The following is a 19,465-nucleotide window of genomic DNA, read 5'->3' as shown; positions in this document are numbered from 1 at the left end:
CAATACATTTTTTGCACTTCTGCTTATTTGCAGTGTTGCTCACTTCAGCAGCCATTCCAAAGCTGACTGCTCTAAGGGTCTCAAGCAGTAGTTGATGCAACAGTGCATCAACTGCATGTCCTGCATATATATTTTAAACAAATTTTTTATGAGTTTTTAAACTGTTTAGATATTTTTTGGCCAGAAGAATTATTTATTTTTGTTGATTCAGAAGAAAAATAAGTTTTTAATCTTCATTATGTAAGTACTTTGTAATGGTAATATTTTAGGACCATTCCCATTCCTGCAGTTAGGTTTACTTTGGGTAATCTGTTTCTTTGACAGTTTTTGTAATTCCAGGAGAGTCCCAGTCAAGGGTGATGCAGTTTCAGTGTAACATGGACTAGTACATGGAAAATTGCCCTTGTCTATATTACAGATTCAGCATTACCTTGTGTATCTCTATTTGTTTCTTCACCTGAACTGAAACTGCTACTCACATTTCATTATTCATACATCTGTGTACTTCAGTATGTCTTTATATTTGTGGTAAAAAGCATGAAAAAAAATCCACATTTTGTTTATAACTGTTCAATTATTCTTGACTTTAGGAATTATGGGACAAAAGTAAGCAAGTTTAATTGGTTTTTAAGTCCTCTAGCTTTATTTATTCATGCATGTTTCTCCTTTAGTTACATATGGAAATAGATTTGACTCCTGGTTTAAATAAAATCTTTTAAATGAGAGAGGAAAGCTGCATGCCTTTGTAATAAATGAAGAGTAAGTCTGTCAGCTATACACTGGGTCAAGCACTGCATACAGTGCATGTACACTGTGTGCTAGAAAAGAACATTGTGAGAGTAAGGCTGAGGTGCAACAGCAATCCCTCAAGTTTGTGGTCTTGGGGAGAAAGTTACTTCTGTGTGCTGCTCAAAGTAGAGTCTTTTCTTGAAGAATAAGGCTTCCAGCCACACCTACTAGCTGATGTACATTCATTGAGGTAGGTTATTTGATTATTTATGTACCTCACCACAAATTCCTTGGAAGGTGTGCTAAAACTTTCCTAGGGAAGCCTGAGAGGTTGCAGTTTTGAAAAAAAAATTAAGGTTTTTATAAATTGTTTTTACATACAGAGGAAGATAAAAAGGGGCAGTTTAGACAACAGAATCAAATTTTGAAACCCTTCTACTTTGTGTATATCTTTCCTATATTTTTCTTTTGTTAGTTAATCCTTCATAAAAGGACCTAACTTCAAACCCAGGTAATTTGAAGATGACCATCTCAGAGGGTTAATATAATGACTTGTGTGATCAAGTACCAATAACTTGAGTAATTTAGCATACATTCCAGCTGCTGTGTTAAACAGCCTTTTTTATTCCATAAGGGCCTTAGTTTGATGATACAAGCTTTCAGTACACCCTGACTACAAGGCTGTAATGTACATGAACTCCTTATTGATCCTGCAGCAGCAACAGACCTTTCAAAATCCTCCTTGATATTGGTGTGCATTCTGTGCAAAGTAGAGGTAAAAAATAAAAGGGGGGGGCCTGGAGGTCTGTGACTTCCTTTACAGAGAGTGCCACAGCTCCTGCAAGAGCAACTTTGTGTCCTGGCCAAAGAGGCGCGTGCTTGGCTTCCCATTCTCTATGGGATCCCTTGTTGGGTGAAATTTATTCACTGCAATGTCAAGTAGTACACAGAGACCCGAAATAGCTGATCTAAGCTCAGCATCAATTCGTTTTTGACACTCCAAATAGTAAGCAATTTGTAGCTTTTGCAGATAAATGCAAACTACTAATGACTCAGGTGGTATTTCTATAGTGAGACCAAATTTTTTTTCAAAGATCTGTATCTCATATTTTTAATTTGTACTTTGTTGAAACTCTTGTAATGGTTGAGTCCTTAAGGACAGGTCAGAAGGCTTATAGACTGTTGAATGTGTGACAAAGAGGCCATAAAGAATCTGGTCAGATGTAGCTAATTAAAGGTAAATGAAGGACAGCTGCTTTTTATGTTGCCAGCACATCTTTGATCTGCCTTACCCCTCAGACCTCTGTGGACAAGGTAGTTAAATACAAACTAGGAGGCCTATTTTAAAGACATTAAAACCCTCCAGGGCAATTGAGTGACAGTCCAAGCAGCCATAAGCTGTTTGCTTTATTCATTAGAGAACTTTAAATGTGTCAAGAAATAAAATTATGTCCATGCTCTTAGATCAGCATTAGCAATGAAGATTACAACAGCTCTGGGACGTATGAATGGGCAAACTTCTTATGAAAACAAGTTTACTGAGAAGCATTTTACTATAGCAGCAACAAAAATATCAGTTACACATTTTTGTTGCAGGAATATTGATTCAATATGCATTGAAATATCTGAAGCTGTAGTGACACAAACATCATGTAACCCAGGGCTGACCTCAGTGGTCCCTTCAGTCATGGTTTAAAAAACTTCCATTTCAGACACACATGAAGGAAAGAATATGTCATATCTGAGTGACATAATAGCCTGTAATACTTGCTGAAAAATTTATGGAGAATTTGCACAATATATGGCCTTTCACTTGTGTCTAGAGACTCAGATACTGAAGTTTGTAAACTGCAAGTGTTTATTTTATAACACAAAGTTTTAATGCTAATATAGCATCAGAAAGACTAACAAAAGAAAAAGATCATTTAGCTGTATAAACAACTCTTCTGTGCTAGTCATTTTGGGAAAAGCGACTCTGCACAGAAGTATTTGTGAATCCAACTCAGTGTATTTTTAGAAAATTGTTTGATATCTTAATGTTTTTATTACTATTTTAAAATAAGAGTTTAAATGATAGTTAAAATTAATCAAATTCCTGTGACATTCTAAATGGTAAGTTCTGGTGACCCATGGTATATTGCCTCAATAAAACTTAAGAACTTGAAGAAAATATTTGCTTTTTTTTAATGTTCTCTACTGTGTTTTTCTCCATTATATCTTGTGTCAGTACCTAAATCTCACTTTGTTTGACTGCATGATCAAACCCTCCATGCTATTTAGCCTCCCTGGAACAGCTTTGGTATTTAACATCAGGTAAATGTGTGAAAAGTCTAGAATTCTAAAACTGTATTTTTGACTATGTCATAAATGCAAATTTGGTGGGTGTTACCATGCAAAGAACACTTCTACATAGCCTTTTGCCTAAGAAAGGCTCTGTGTGAGTAGTGGAATTGGAACTGCATCCCTGTGAAAGTGGTATATGCTACTGGAGTCTTGAAGAACCTTTCTTCCAAAGACATGTAGCTCTAGTAGAAGATTCTTTGTTATGAACCACTGATTTTTGCTGGCTGATTTGACAATTCCTTCTAGACTTATTATAAATATATTTAACTATCCATAATTTAAAATTAACTCAGTCCTCCAAATCATCATAGATTTCTCTAGTGGCAAATGTATAAGCATCATTCAAGCCAGAGGCATGAGGCTAATCAAGTTGGTAGGTCTGTGAAACAAGGACTTAATTTTTTCATGTTAAAATATGCAGCAAATAAAAAATCAAATTAAACTGGAAGATGGCCTTTGTTTTTACTCAGTACTTAGAGAACATAAATGAGCATTGAGCAGTTTAAGTGAAGCATGTTAAGAGATTCATAGAGCTGCATTCTAGGCAGCAGTAGGTATAAAGATGTGGTTATTGCTGGCAGCACGAGCATAATTTCCTGATATGACTGATTGTGCCTTGAATGTTGAATGTAGAAATCAAACAATGAATAAATTTGTGCTAAATTTAGAGCAGTTTACATACATGCTTTGAACATTAAAGCTAGATATTTTTTACCCCATAGGCAAGAAATACATTGATAAAATATTGCAGAATTCTGCTAAATGTAAGTTAGGTAGACATTTGCTCATCATGGTTTTGATGAGCATATTCACAACTATCCCACTCACATTGAATCAACATGTATCAGCTTGTTGTGTGTTAGACTGAAAAATGTCTATACTAGGGTAGAACTACTGTGAAAGGAAATTACAATTGCTTGATAGGACCATTTGTCAGTGATCTAAACATCCAATAAAAATAAGACAGAAGAAAGGAACCAAAATGTAAGAATAATCTCAGGGGGCTTTATTTTTTTCTTCATTTTTCCAACAAAGTCCCTGAGGCAAGACAAATACTTCCTCAATATGTTACTTATTGACAAATGTTGAATTTCAAATATCGTTTTATCATTGCTATAATAACCTCTCAGTACTTGTATACACATGTATTATCTCAAGGAGGAATTTGCCCTTCCAAAGACACAAAGCTTTGTGCATGTGTGCCCAGGTATAGATCACAACTTAGATTTGAGTATCTTTTATTCAGAGTAAGACTATTTAAGAAGATGTGTACCATTTTCTGTCTTTATTCACTTTAATTGCTGTAACCGAATTTTCAAGCTCAGCAAAAATAATGCCCTACAATTACATTTGTTTTATATTTGCAATAGAACTGAACAGTTTCCCATCTGGTAATAATGTTCTCTTTAGCTGGAGCAGGCAGCAGGGAAATGCAGCAGATACTAGCTAAGAATTGCGAGCACTAAAGATGAGCAGTTTGAATTTTCTGATGCGAGCACTGAGCAGCAACATGTTTCTAGCTATGTCTGTGTATTGGGACTTGCAGGCTGAAGGGGGTTATGGCTGAGCTGGTCCAGACAAAATGCTGCCTGAAACATTCATTTCCAGCTCCTGTCTTCCACACATCTAGGATGTGATTCTCCTGACCTTGAGGAATCTTTACTTGAAACCTTGAAGATTAAAATGTTTGTTTGCTATACCATATAACCAAGGACCCATTATTATTTGAACACAAGTTGAATTGCTTTCATGGAGAGAGCTGTGAGAGCACTGACCTCTTTCAGCACAAATAGCCCAAAAACCAAAAATTTCCATCTGCTGCTGAAGTCCAGAGTGGTTTGGTTTTCTTTTTTTGAAAACCAGGTAATCACTGTTCCCAGTCCTGCTTTTGGGGATAGCAATTCCAGATAGCAGTGCTGCACTGACAGGTTGCATCTGTTAGGGAACACTGCTACCTAATAAGAAGTTGAGCATGAGCTACCTCCTCCTGTAGACATGCAAAAGACTTCTTCTAAAATGTGACAGTAAACCAACAGCTCCTCCTGGGATCCTCCTGTGATCAGCCAACACATTTTTAAACACAGACATCCTTGGGGAAAATCATATTCAACAATTTGTTTAATTAACATGTTTTCTAGTGTATTTTCTCTGTGTAAACTAGGTCTCTGAGGAAGAATGACTCATGAATACAGCACTGCCATTATGGAGTACTTTTGGAGTAACTTTCCATTTATCCACATTTTCTAAGGAAAGCATTGATTTGGCTCCTTACCAATGTTTGTGAGGAGCTCCAGGGTACCATTAGTTAATCCCATACCACATCACTAAATAGAATCCTGGGCAAGAGTTAAAATAAGTATCACTTTCTTAAGTAAAGGTTAACAGGTAGATCTTTCTCAGCACAGTCTGTGCATGCTCTTGTGTAATTTTTCTTGGAGCCTAGTTGACATGTACTACAATTGAGAAGGGCACAGTACATTACTGCTTCCCTAGGAAAGGAGTGAGCCTTGGCTGCCCAGTGAACCTAACATTTTGTGGCCTTTTCTGAGGCCTTACAGAACAGGTAAAAGCTTTATGTGTCTCTGAAGATTAGGTCAGATAGCCAGCTGATGGAAATTAATTAACCTGTGCAGAATTTACTGCAGGGATTTTTTGTCCAGGCATTGATTGTTTATGAAATAGTGCTGTTACAATCAGGAGGAGAGTCCATGCTCCATCCCGTCAAATGGAGTGTTTTAGCCAAGAGAAAAGCATATTTAAGAGGAATTTGTCATTGTTTTGATTAGGATACAAAGATCAACACGAGATTCTTTCTGTCAGACTTGTATTCTCAGAAGGAAATGTATAGTACACATAAAATATTTATGATAATTTCGTACATTGTAACTATATCTATGTAAAAGCCAAAACAAATATCAACTGTTCCAGCTATACAATATACAGCGCCTGATGTGTTTATTGCCACATTTTCTCTGGCCAGTCTCCTGTCTGTTGTGTTCCTCCAGTGACTGTGTTATTCCAGGGAAATGAGTAACACAAGGGCAGGAGGGTGCATAATGGCTTCTACACTGTAGGGGGTTGTCTGAACTAACACAGGGACCATGCTCTACATCTCTTGAGTATGTGTTGAATCTGTGTTCATGTATGATGCAGAAAACACATAGAGGGTGAGCTGCTCAGGTTTATTTGAAAGAAATCAGTGTCCATCACAGGCTTGTCACACTTTTCAGTTCATAGCTTTGAGGATCAATGAAATGCTAGAGATAAAAATATAAGTCCTCTCCTAAGGCATTCCAAAGCCCAAATGGTTCTGGTTTTATCTGTGTTATTTTGCAAGAACTGTTAGCTAGACTTCATTCTTTTTCTCCCAATGCAGTGAATAGATGAAGTATGGAAACCCTTGCAGATACAAGGAGAGCTATAATACTGTGCTGCTGAAATCTCAAGCTTTCACATTTTTCCAGATGGATTGTTACAACACATTTTAAACAGTGTCAAAGTATTCTCAAGCCATGTATGATTATTGATACAAGACTCGCATGAATGATGGAATAGAGCAACAAAGAACAAAGGAGCTCAATATAGCCACCAGTCACCAAAATGTTTGCATTGAAGAGATGTATGTGAAATTGACAGTTTGAAATTTTAAGTGTGAATCTTGTGGAGGGAAATGTAATGTAATCCATAATGGGAAAAAATTTAAAGACAGAAGATATTAGTTGGGAAAGGGAAAATGATTTACTGAGGAGGGTCAGTTTGGGGGTCAGCATTTTCTGTCATTTTATTCCCTCCATGGGCTCAGTTACTGAGCAGAATGTTTTACATAATAGAATTCTGGACTCCCTTCTTGGTTGTTGATATTCCACTTGTGTATGCTCAGAGCATGTCAATGATGACAGCTGGTTATTTCTTCAACACACAGATTTTGATTATGTCTTGTTTTACGGTCACTATTTGGTTTTCACAGGGAATTTTTTCCCACCCAGAAGACAACAAATGTTGGACTGACCCAGTAATTGTTCTTTCCTATATTTCCTTTGGGCTCTTGTTCAGCTAGTTGGATCAGAGTCATTTTAAACATAATTAGGCCATCATATATCACTCTGGGTTAGTTTGCATGTGACATCACCAAGGAGACCCAATGGGACAATTAGAGTATTTTTTGGACAATGTATCTGTAACTATTTTAACTACTTTGTTTTTTTTAAATTTGTAAACAGTAGTCTTTGCAGAGTGACGAGTTAAGATATATTGCACCCTAATAGAGACGTTTAGTAAATTAGATTTTCATAGTGCTAATTGAATTTGTTACAAAGCTGATGAACATTAGCTAAGGAAAGGGCAATACATTTTATTTTATTGAGCACATCTCAGAGTGCTTGTAATTTAGTAGGGCCACCACACTTTCTGGGCAGGCTATCAAGTAGGATGTTGTAATGATTTGCATGACTACTATAGTAGATGGAAAAATGTAGCTTGTGTTCGTAGCTGTTCCATTAGTGTCTTGCACAGTGTGCAGTCCTTTGGTGCTCTTTGGAGAGCTGTGTCATAATCCCTGCATCCTTTGAAGAATTTGGTCTTGTGAAATCAAGTGACTATACATCGTTTAAAACCTGGTGTGTAATTAGATGATGAGACAAAGGAAAGACTGAGAAAGGCAGATAACCAATTGAATCCTGAACTTATCAAAACAGAGCTCTTGCCAAGGACCTTGGAATTCATCTGATTCAGTTGCTGGAAAAATGCCTGAATTAAAAATTATCCTACAAGGACCAAGAAAATAGAGGCAAATTCTGGCACTCTACAGTTTTCTCCCAAAATGGTCATTAATGCTGCAAAAACAGAATAGGGTGAACAACCCTTGGCCCCATGCTTGGCCCCCTACTGTAGGCTCTATCTGCCAAAATTAGATGGAATAGAAGATCAAAAATGGGGAGAGGGGGAGAAGGTTGGAAAAAAAGAGCTTAGAAGAGGAGGGTGTTTGGAAAGGGAAATACTCATAGGCTATGCCCCCTGCCAGCACTGAAATACTCAGTTGCAGCTCCACTCACAAAGCACCTGTTGGCAGCTGTTGGAGCAGTTTATAGATTTTGGGACGGTTCCCTTATGTGAAATGTGATATGATCTTATTTTAGTAAAATAGAAGCAATTCTTGGACAATAATTAAAGCAATAAATATATCTGCACAGTAATAATCATTGGCTGATATCACCTATGCTGTCTTCCTTTTATCTAATATTGAAAATAAACAATCTTGCATGGAGTGAAAAGAAAATACAGCAAAACAATGATCATAAATATTAACCTGATACTGTCTTTCAAACTCAGTGGCAGAAAACTAGGGATCAGGGGCTGTCTGGAAAAATTTATGTTTTTCAACCTTTATGCATTAGACTGTAATGATAAAAAAGAATGAAAATGCAGCTCAGATGTTATGTGTGCCATTAAAGGAAGATGACAGGGTGTGGAACTTAGGCCAGTGACGTCTGAAACAGGAGAGCATCCAGTGGAACATAAGCATGTGCCGTGTGCTTAGTTTCAGTGGGACTCTATGTTATACCTAAAGAAAGGAATTTGCAGATATTTTCACTTGAAGAAGAATTCTTTCTTGAATCAAGATTTTTGGAAATTTAGCTCTGACTCATCAAAAGATTCTTTATTATGAAAGCTTTGTAATTATTTTTACAATAATCATAAATAAAGTAAATAAATGCATTCAAACATTGTAATAAGTATAGTCTTCATGACTTATTTCTTCATGATGTAGCATTGAATTTATCACACTAGGTAAAAAGAGTGAGTGGACATTTTAGCATCCTAATAACCAGGGCACAGAAATTTCAAAGACATTGTAATTATTATCTAGGAATGTATGCATGTATTTTCTTAGAACTTCAAAGTCCTGTAAGATTTCTGTAGTAGTTTTTATTCTGTCTGCACATTGACAGATCTCTAAAATGCACTTTTACAGTGGTCCTGCTAAATGCATCTTTTTACTGCTTGTTTGCTCTTTGGAGTGAGGCTGATATGCTAAATGGAAAGGAGAGTAGCAAACCTAGAAATTTAACTAGAAAGTTTTCCCTAGGTTATGTATGGACTTTTCATCAGGTGTCGAGTGGGTAGAAAAAGTAATAGAGCCAACTTTGAAGGTGGTGTTGACAGGTGCATTTGGGACCTTCCAGATCTCTCTTATTACCCTGGCACTGGCCCCTTGAGATTCACACTCAAAGGGGAAAAGCCAGGACCACACATCAGCATTAGCACAGGGCAGGGTAGGACAAAGAGCCAGTGAAGCTGCAGCTCAGATACTCAGGAATCAGCTGTCATCTTAGCATCAAGTGCATCTGAGCCACCAGTGCAGTCCTGCAGTGTCCTTAGGAATTATTCTTGTACAACAAAGAAGCAAGTGCCAACCTGAGCTCTCTTCCTTTGCTACTCTCAACAAGACTTAATGTATTTATTTATGATGCCAGACAAATGTTCCCACTGTTCTTAAGTCAGAAAACTGAGCAAAAACTAAGATTAAATTGATTATGTAGCTGAAGTCCTCACTTAGCCCACTCCAGTGAACAACTAGCTCTGTTCACTGTTGAAAAGCCCAATGATTTATGCACAATACAGAAGCACATGTTTAATGTATGAGGTGTACGAGTACTGTGTCATCAATGACATGTGTAGGTTTTTACTTTGCCTTTCAAATTTAAAAACTGTTGGAGTCAATGAAAATTGAATTACTATTTGTACAAATGTTTATTAGGCCTTTCTTTGTTATTCTTTTATAGGTCTTGTAGAAATTTGCCTGATGCATCCCCTTGATGTAGTAAAAACAAGGTAAGATCATGCTTGAACAGGTTTTGTTGACACTGGAAGATATCCAAATTACAAGCTGTCAAAAAATAAAATCCTAGAACTTCTCCCAGTAAGATAACTTGTGCCTCTAATGACATTTATATTTACTTACCTGTATTTACAGCATTTGACAGATGGAATTTGAGTAGCATGGCACATTTCTGATTAGGGGTCATCTAAAGGTGTTAAATCTGCTTATGACATTTATTTTTACTCTTGCAACACAATGCTATGACATGAAGATGGCTAAAGTTAAATTCACTTAGTATATGTAATATCTGCAGTAATGCTTTTATATGTAATTGGGAAATACCATATTGCCTTCAAAATAATTTTCATCAATTTTTAATAAAAATAATAAGAGGAGATGTTCTATATTTTCTTTGTAAGATAAATAACTTCATGATTTTATATTTTAAAAATATTTTTGTCTTTATTTTTTTATGAATATTTCTTCTCATGTGAATATAAATTATTAAATGCCCACAAAAATTTGCTCAAGTTAGTTTGGTTTTTGTTAATGTTGGTTACTGAAGTGGAAGTGGAAAAAACTAATAGCTGTGTTTCTAGTTTCTGGGATTTCCTATGCATTTTAGTTTTTCCATAAATTCACAAATCAGTGTTACTGCACATGAAAAGCAAACCAGAATGGAGAAGCATACTGGTAGAAGGTGAAAGCTGTTCATGTCATGTGTGTTACACAGTGCCAAAAATTACCATAGATACTGTTCCTGGAGCTCTACCTAGGTCACAGACATGTAGGCAGAAAAGCTTCACTAGGAGACTAATCAGCCCCACACAAATGATGAGGACAGCTGTAATCTCTGGAATATGCTTGAAGTTGTCAATTATGACTTCATATTCTAGTTTCAGTCAGCCAACATGTGCTTTTTTTGTGATTTGCCTAAGACCTTGAGATGCATTTTTTTGCAGGTTGCATTTTGCAGAAGGAAGTAATCTGTGAACATTGCCCCATGCCAGGAAAGAGTTATTCAGGCTCCAGGTGCATTAAGTGCTGCTGAGGTGCTGTAGGTCCTCCTCGAGGCTTGGAGGTTGCTCAGGCAATCCTTCCATATCCCTTCATAACGTGGATGTGTTGATTCATACAGAGACAATGCACCTGGTGGTTCTCAGGGTCCTCTGCCCCTCCAAGTACCATTGGAACAATCCTATTAAAACAAGACTTTCATGAGATTGAAATTAAAGACTCAGAAGCAGTAGGGTACAAACACAAATACAACACCAAATTTAAAAGAAAAAAAAATCTATCAAGTGGTCCTCAAAGGATGTGCTTTAGTGACTTCGTTTTGGCAGTTTGTGCTTTAACTCACCTCCAGCTTTCAAGCTTTGGTTTTACTACTCCTCATTTTTCTCTTTGTACTGGATTAGAAGTCATGTTCTTTTGTAGTAAGAATGTAGATAATTCATAATTTAGCGTAAGCCACATATCATGTGTCAGAAAATGCATTAATTGAACATCTGTACTGGCAATCAACAGAGGTACTTTCAGTTTTCTGATAGGACCAGTGGACTCTCAGAACACAAGGACAGATTTCCCCATGTCTCTTTGAGCTTTCACTGAGTTTTACACACTTTTAGTAGTGAAAAGGCTTTTCAGATCTGAGGTCCTGAAATGTAAAGCATTAAAGAGTGTATGGGGATATTTGTCAAGCTGTAACAATCCTTAAAAACACAATAAAAATTAAAAATTAGGAAACCCTTAAATTTGAAATGTAATCCCATAAACAGTGGAATTTTTAGAAGAAAGAAAGAAGTAAGAAGAAAGGAAACAACAGTAGCTGTGCAGAAGAAATCAGGTTATTGATCAAAGAAAAACTGAGGGGCTGAATCAAATTAAAAATCCATTAAACAAATTTCTTCATTTGAAGAAACTTCCATTGAGTTAATTCTTCCACTGAGTTAGCTGCAGCTCTTTGCAGAAGTGGGCAGCACCCAAGTTATAGTTTTTCTAGTTTGTTGACGCAGATGTATTCAGACGTATTACACAGATTTTGCAGAAATGTTTCCGCAGATCTCAGCAGATGGTAGTAGTTCAAAATACTTACATTTTGAAAGCAAATGACAAAACCAAGAATAGAATGCCCTTTGATCACATCCATCATTTTGTTCTATGTTCCTTTCATTTTGTAATGGTCCCAATTTACTATAGCAGATTAATTCTTTGATGGCCTTGAAAGTTTAAATGAAACATTGGTTTTAATTCTGAATTTTGGACATAGAATGTTTTCTAATAGTTTTTCATTGACTTTATTCCTTTCTTGCAGTGCTTCTAAGTACTGTTGTGTGCTTAATCTTTCCCAACATGGTATTGATAATCCACTGTTTCCTAATCACTTCCAGTTATTATAGTTTTGGTGATTAGTTTAGGGTTTTCTTCCTATTGGTTAGGTGAAAGGATGTATGAAAGCACCATTTGTTCCCTAATTTTTATGGTGTTTTGAGTTTCCTACCTTTTTTCCTAGAAGTGTGTTTGGTTTTGAGTCCTGTGGCCATTTCAAATTATGTGATCTCATTGATCTAAGTTACTGTTCTGAAGGAGTTTAGGGAAGATGTCAGAGGCCCACATCTAGTGGACTGGTGGCTTAGTGCTTCATTGATATTTTGTGTAAGTGCATGTTTTTAATAAAAAATTGGAGAAAATAAAGTTTCTGTCAAAGATTATTTTGAAACCCTGGAAAATGGTTTGGCTCTTTTATGACATTTTGCAATATCTTTTCTGTGTTTAGCAATTTTCTATTATTCTACAGTAACAATGCTAGATTTGTTTATCTGCTCACATCAAGGGAGGAACAGTATATAAGTAGATGCTTATAAACCATAGAGAATCCAAATGCTTAATGAAGTGGTTTTTTCCTAAGTGTACATGTGAAAATAATTTTATTTTTTTCTCTGCTAGAACACCAAAGATCACTACTCTAAGAAATTCCTGATAGCTGGATAGATTTAGATAACTATGATTCATTGTTTTAGCTTTTTAGCTTTATGAATCCCACTTATTCTTTGAAATGAAGCTCTTTCCTCATTTGCAAGATATATTGGAATAGTGTCAGATGAGATATTAAAAAAAGATGTTCTGATTTATTTTTTTTAGAACAGTTTCTAATAGCTATTTTATATATCAGTTACCCTTATGATTAAGTTAGCCATCAAATAAAGTACTGAACCTCTGTTCTTTTCTTCCTAAAAACAGAATCTGGCAAGTTTTTTTGTGTGTCCATGTATGAGAAGTGACAGCACTAGCAAGAGTTTTCCGGCACAGATACAGTCAACACATAGAAGGTCTATTTTTTAATTAAGAGCTCTAGATGATCTTTCTGTCCTAGAAGGTGAGAGAGGAGAAAAGTGTCTTACCTCAAGATAAAGAATTGGGTTTGCTTACTTTGTACCTTTTTTTGTGTCTGAAGCATAATGCAGGCTGTAATGTTGTTTTCATCCGTGAGACTTTCAAAGGATGACAAAACGACCTACTAGGTCATGATACATAGGGCAAGACATTGCCATATATATTACTTTAAATTGAAAAACAGTAAAGTGTTTTTCCAGGTAGAGTTTATATGTCTTGATTCAATAAAATATACAAAATTCAGAACTTAAATACGTTTTATTGTTGGATAATTAGTATTTATGCAGAAGCTCACAGGTGTGTAGTTGGTGAGAGAAAGGGAGAATTACAGGGAGCTGTGTAAAGCCAAGGGAAAGCTAATTGTATTTGAGGAATCAGTCAAGCAAGCCTAGCTGGTAACTGGAGGATCTTGCTGTGGTCTCTCTGACAGTTCCAGGTTATAGTCTGAGGTTATTTCCCTAGGCTCATGAGTTGATTCTCCTTATGTGCTTTTTCTTTTTCCTTGATTATCATCAGTATTAATACAGCTGAATTTTAATTACTCCACTGTTCTTGAAAAGAATTTCAAAATTTCCTTTGCAAGTATTCATACAGACTGTGAAACATATATTTGTGTGGAAATAGTAATTTTAGATGTGATTTGGTATTAAGCAGTCAGGAAATGGAAACCTACTGAGTAATTTTTTTCAACAGTTATCTACAGAATTTAATAGAAAACACAAATGAAGAAGTGTATGAACAGGTGTTTTCAAATAATAGATTAAAAATAACAACACATCATCAAAAACTTTCAAATGCATAACATCTGAAAAGAAAATATATCTGAAATTCCTGTGACCCGGAAAAATGTTATGGGAATTAGATGAATCATTTACTTCTCTATTCCATTTCATGTGTAATTTGACATCACTGTGCATTTTGAGACAAATATCTGAAAGAGAGATGGTTTCTCTCACATCACAATAATACCAAATTGTCCTCCAGATCTATGTTGACTTCAGTGGAGATAGATGAGTTCATACCACTGGAGTATTTAGAGGTTTTTTACTTCCAGACAATGTATTCAAAGAGAGGTGAATGTTATGCCAAATACCATATAAAAGACTTGGAGAAAATCTAGTTTATTATTTTATTAATAATAGAATTGTAAAATCATCAGGGTAACCTTTGTCCTAACATTTTAAACACATATTCAGTGGGCAGTTTTTTAATACTTCTCTAGTTAACTCAAATAATGACAGTTCCATTTGATTTTTTTCTCTATGTTGAAAACATTATTTTCTATTTTTCGATATAGTTATGCGTTTGCAAGGCAGTCTCACATTGAGATGAGCATGCAATTTCAAAATCAATGCATAAAGGAGACCCAGGAGACATTATTTTGAAAGACTTTACTTTCATTTATCAGGAGAATAATTTATAAGGTGTAGCTTGTTTTCATGATAAACCAATCACATGTTCCGGTGTGTTTTTATTAAAGCTGTTTCTCACCTTTGGCAGGAAGGCTGCAGTCCATATTGCTCTACTGTAATGCCTCTTCACAAAGTTCAGCTTTAGATCAGAATCTTCATATGGACTGACTCTTGGTCTCATGTGTGATCCTGAACATCAGCATTTAAAATATGGGGCAAATAATTCACCTGAGAAAATGTGGAGGAAATTTTTGTGTAGTTGGGATGGAGATTTTAAATTTTGCTAATCTTTCTGACAAATTCTAAACCAACATCATTAATCTGAAGGCCCAAATCTAAAAAATAATTTGGGGTCAAAATCGAGGTTTGGAATCTGCATTACAGACCCATTTCTAGTTAGCAACTGTTCTGCTGATTTGTGTGCATGTTTATCCATTCTGTTCCTTTGTTCCGACTCTGTCATTTTGGTCTTATTAAAAAAGTTCAGCTTACTACATGTGTTTCTGATCTCATTCCATCTGTTATTTTGCAAGAGCTACTTCCTTTATATCATTAATTCCTCTTTGATTTTTGGTCTTTTTTGTTTGAATGGGCAGAGGTGGAGCTTGTTTCTGAAAAACATTGGTTAAGGAAGAGTTCATTGTCCTAATACAGTGTTACCATTTCCAAGTGAGTGACCATAGTTCACTTGGTTTGCTCAGGCCGTGATAAGTTCATGGTACTTGATACAAACTGCTCTAGTTAGATTCGTAACAGTTTTAAGCAGAAAATAGTCTTCCTGTCCTGGGAAAATTATCAGGATACCAAAATATTCTGTATTGGAATGAACAGTTGAACTCTCAGAAGACCTAGAAAAACAATGGGTTATGGCCAATGAAACTTCGTGCAATTAATTTTGGATTTTGGAAGTTTTCACTTCCTTTTTTCCCTTTCTTTCTTTTCAATGTCTTTTAAGTAATTTTGAACTAGAAAAACAGAAGGTTTTGTTTGAAAATGTAGAGAACAACATCCATTGTCATCTAAAAGAAGTATATAAAAATATATTGAAACTGATAGTTTCTTGAGAAATGTTTTTTTTCATTTTGACAAAAAAGAACCAAGTAAAAATAATCCCTGACCAACTCAGCTTAATGTCTTTATTTCATCCAAATGCCAAGACTTTTCTCTAGGATTAGATTTCCTTCAATTATCAGTGGCCTTTGGCACAATTTTTCACAGGGTTTGTGTGCATATTGCAGCTTATACTCGGGTTTTATCATTTGAATTTCAGCATTGAAATACTTTTGATATTTATGTACAGATCAAATTTTTTTTATAATGAGGACTTTACAGTTTATAGTAATTTAGACGTGGATGTGATCCAGTGCTCTATAATTTGCCTTTCTTTTTCCTTCTATGTACAATCTGTTAGGAATTAATAAGGGCACATGGGCTAATAATTCCTGCTAGATATACTATTGCAATTTAAATCCTTCCCTGAATTAAAGAACAGTATTGATGTACGCTGTTAAACAGATGCTCTGATTTGCAGTGCTGGTCAATGTGATTTCTGTTCCTATGTGCTTTTTTTTGTGCTATTTGTCAGGGTACCACGTGTATATTTTATAAAGAGTGTCAAGATCTTTTGGGATAAAAGGAGCTGCATAAATGTGGGTTCATCATCTCCTTATGTAATACTGTATGATATGTGATCAAACACCAGAACTGCTTGATGATATCCCTATTTCAAATCAGTATAGATTTTTGGAAGATCTATAACCTATATTCTTTTCTTGATTTTAAAATTATTCTATACCTTCTTTGAAAGAAATGGAATTTCTGCATCATCAAATGAGACTGCTACAGATCTCTCAAGCTTTTCTTTAATTTTGATTACACATTGTGCCATCTACTCTTGAGTTTTTAAATGAATAGGTGGTTCTTTTTTAGGGATGGAAATACCCTAAAATCATAATTTCCATTTGAAAGCATGGCATGCTTGGAGTTACATGTTTCCTGGATGCCATTTCACTGGATTTACCAAAACTTCTCGCAGTTTCTTGAGTCACTTGGGAGCTGTAACAACCTAGAATTTCTAACACCCACAAAATAAACCATGTCCACCTTCAGCTCAAGATAGAACGATAATCTCTATTTACCTATTAAAAAATTCTATCCTTGTTTGTGAGGTTTTTAGGGGAATAGTATGAAATAAAGACAAGTCCAGATACCCAAGTAGTTACTTACATACTTCAGGAGTGAACCAGAAGGAGGTGAAATGGTTCTGTGTGCAGGGAGCAAGTGGTGAGACCATCATAGGGGAATTGAGAGAGGCAGTAGTAGATGGGATAAGCTTTTCAGACAAGGAAGCAAGTGGACAGTCTACCAGAGAGAGCAAAAGAAAAAGAATGGCAGGGCAAGAAGGAACGTGTGATGATTGTATAATTTCTTGTCAGATAGATACAGAAGGGATGTTTGTGGTTTCTAGAAGGTTGGTGGACCAAAGCTGACTTGGAGTGGCCTTGGTTTTCTTCAAGATGCAATTTTGCATCTTGAATATTATAAAATATCAAATATTTAATTTTTTTGAGATTTAGAGTGTAGTGCCAGTGACTCCAAGCTCATGAGTTCAATCCCCATTTGGGCCATTCACTTAAGAGTAGGACTTGATGGTCCTTGGATCCCTTCCAACTCAGACAATTCTATGATTCTGTGAGAAGGTCTTTTACAGTCCTCAAACGCAGTTCTGTCTAGGTGAACCCTTACAGATGGTTCCTTGAGCAGCTGATTTGGGGAGTAAATGGTAATCATGCTGGAAGACCTATTGAATATTATCCATCGTGCTTGTTGCAATCCTTTTTACTATGGACATTTGCAAGATATATTCAGTCTTTTGTTCTCTTAACAATTTTTTGCTTGTTACTTAATTTTTCCTCCTATTTGGACAATAAGCTAGAAGAGTTTCAGGTCCTTTTAATGTATATTTTGTTTTCATTCTAATGACACAGAACAATATTCTTTCTATGTTTGGATTCCCAGTGCTTACAAAGTTCATATAAATATACTGGCAACTTCACGGGCAGAACTTGTAAAATGACAAGAGCCTGAGGGTTTCTCTCCAATAATCTGCATCTATATATTTACATGCTTTAGAGAAATAAATGTACACAGATATATTTGACTGTAATGCTACATCATCTTCCTTGGTAGAAAAGTGAAGTTTCTTTATATTGAAGTTCTCTAGCACTGGAAAAACCTGCTGGAGATTAGTTGTGTCTGCCTGATGCAGTTGCAAAAAAAGTGGTATGGACTGTGTTTTGTGATTTCACGAGATGTACATTCTATGCTTGCAATTTAAATCCAAGAAAGCTCTGGAATTTTTATCTTCCATTTGTTATTGCCTAATTTTATGAAAATGCTTCCTTTTATAATATGAGGCTACAAATAGCGCTCTTCTAGACAGGACAGAAAAATGTGATGAAAGAACTCTACAACTGTTATGGCGAGGAATCATACCATGCCTTACAGTTATGAGAGAATAATTCTTTTGTCATTACACTGCCCAATGGGAAAAAGAAAAAAAGGAAGAGAACCCAGGACTAAGTACCTCTAAAATGTACTCATTGTAGTGTTGTCTGTTTCTCTAGTTAGAAACTACTGAAGATGTTAAAGATAATATAGAATCACTTGGATTTTTTTTTACTGTCTCAAGACATCTACAGATAAACAGGATATTTACAAGAGTCAGAAGCCTTGACTAAATTTTCATGACAAAATATTCAAATTCAGTTTGAAACATTTTGAATCTGTGGGTCAGCTGACAGATCTGGAAAAATACAGCCATGTTTGTACAGAAAACACCCTGTGGTATTGTAGTGTGTTATATTGTATTAAATAAAATAGATGTGTTTAATTATTTTATTCATTTAGATTCCCTCATGCTATTGTATTGCTGTCAAAAAAGTATTCCTGGAACTTACAGTAATGTAACTTTTTTGAGTTATGGAAATTGCCTCAGTGCTCCTTACACTCTTAAGAGGGAGAAAGAAATAGCATTAGAAGTCTTGGTGCTCAGTGCAATGTGAACTGTCTTGTACATCACTTGTAAATCTGATTTATTTCTTTTAGACATGGGATATCTATTCAACTACTCATCTGCTATTTCTTGGCAATGGGGAATGGTACCAGGACTGCTAGCATTTAATCCAGAGCTGTACTGTTTTGATCACTGCAGTAGAATCAGCACTTAAAATCACAGCCCATTCCCAAATGAGGTGTTACAGCCTGTGTCTGTCACATTCTGCCACTGCTGTACTAGCACTCAGAAATCTCCACCCCAGTGCTGAGTCCAGCTTCCTCTCCCTCGCACTTTTCCTCACCCTCTCCTCTCTCCTTGCCTCTGCCTGTTGCTTGGTCCCAAACCATACCTTTTGTCCAGTCTATTTTAAATTGTGCCCAGTGACAAGTCCCCTCTAATTCCCTTGGAATGGCCCTGCATAGCCTTCTGCTTCTCTCAGCCTGTAGGTATTTTCTAATGTTCCAGTATTTCCATTACATAGTTTTATCCCTAACAACTACCTACGTACCCTTTACTGTATATTGTTCCCCTTTCCCTTTGTTTATTCCCTTTAGACATAGTAGATTCATGGCATACCCCCATTTTCTTTTTTCCCAAGCCTAAATTAGTGTGAGATAATCAGAGAAGCTCTTTAAATAATCTTTTTCTCTCTATTAATACTGTATTTAAAATATAATCAGTCAAAAGAAATCATGAGGGATAGAGTGGAAT

General features: G+C 35.8%; 1 protein-coding gene across 1 annotated transcript in view; it reads left to right on the top strand.

Moving 5' to 3' along the window:
* Window positions 1-19,465, top strand: part of SLC25A21 (solute carrier family 25 member 21) — a 232,391-nt gene that overhangs the window by 124,199 nt on the left and 88,727 nt on the right. Inside the window, exon 2 of the mRNA XM_054276096.1 lies at window positions 9,855-9,903. Coding sequence (XP_054132071.1) covers window positions 9,855-9,903 — 49 coding nt within the window. The remainder of the gene's footprint in view (window positions 1-9,854; window positions 9,904-19,465) is intronic.

This window comes from Melozone crissalis, unplaced genomic scaffold (genome assembly GCF_028551555.1).
Source record: "Melozone crissalis strain CALT ecotype California unplaced genomic scaffold, PUWL_Pcris_2 ptg000018l_1, whole genome shotgun sequence".
Taxonomy (NCBI): Eukaryota; Metazoa; Chordata; class Aves; order Passeriformes; family Passerellidae; genus Melozone; species Melozone crissalis.
This window is presented reverse-complemented; position numbering and strand designations above follow the sequence as displayed.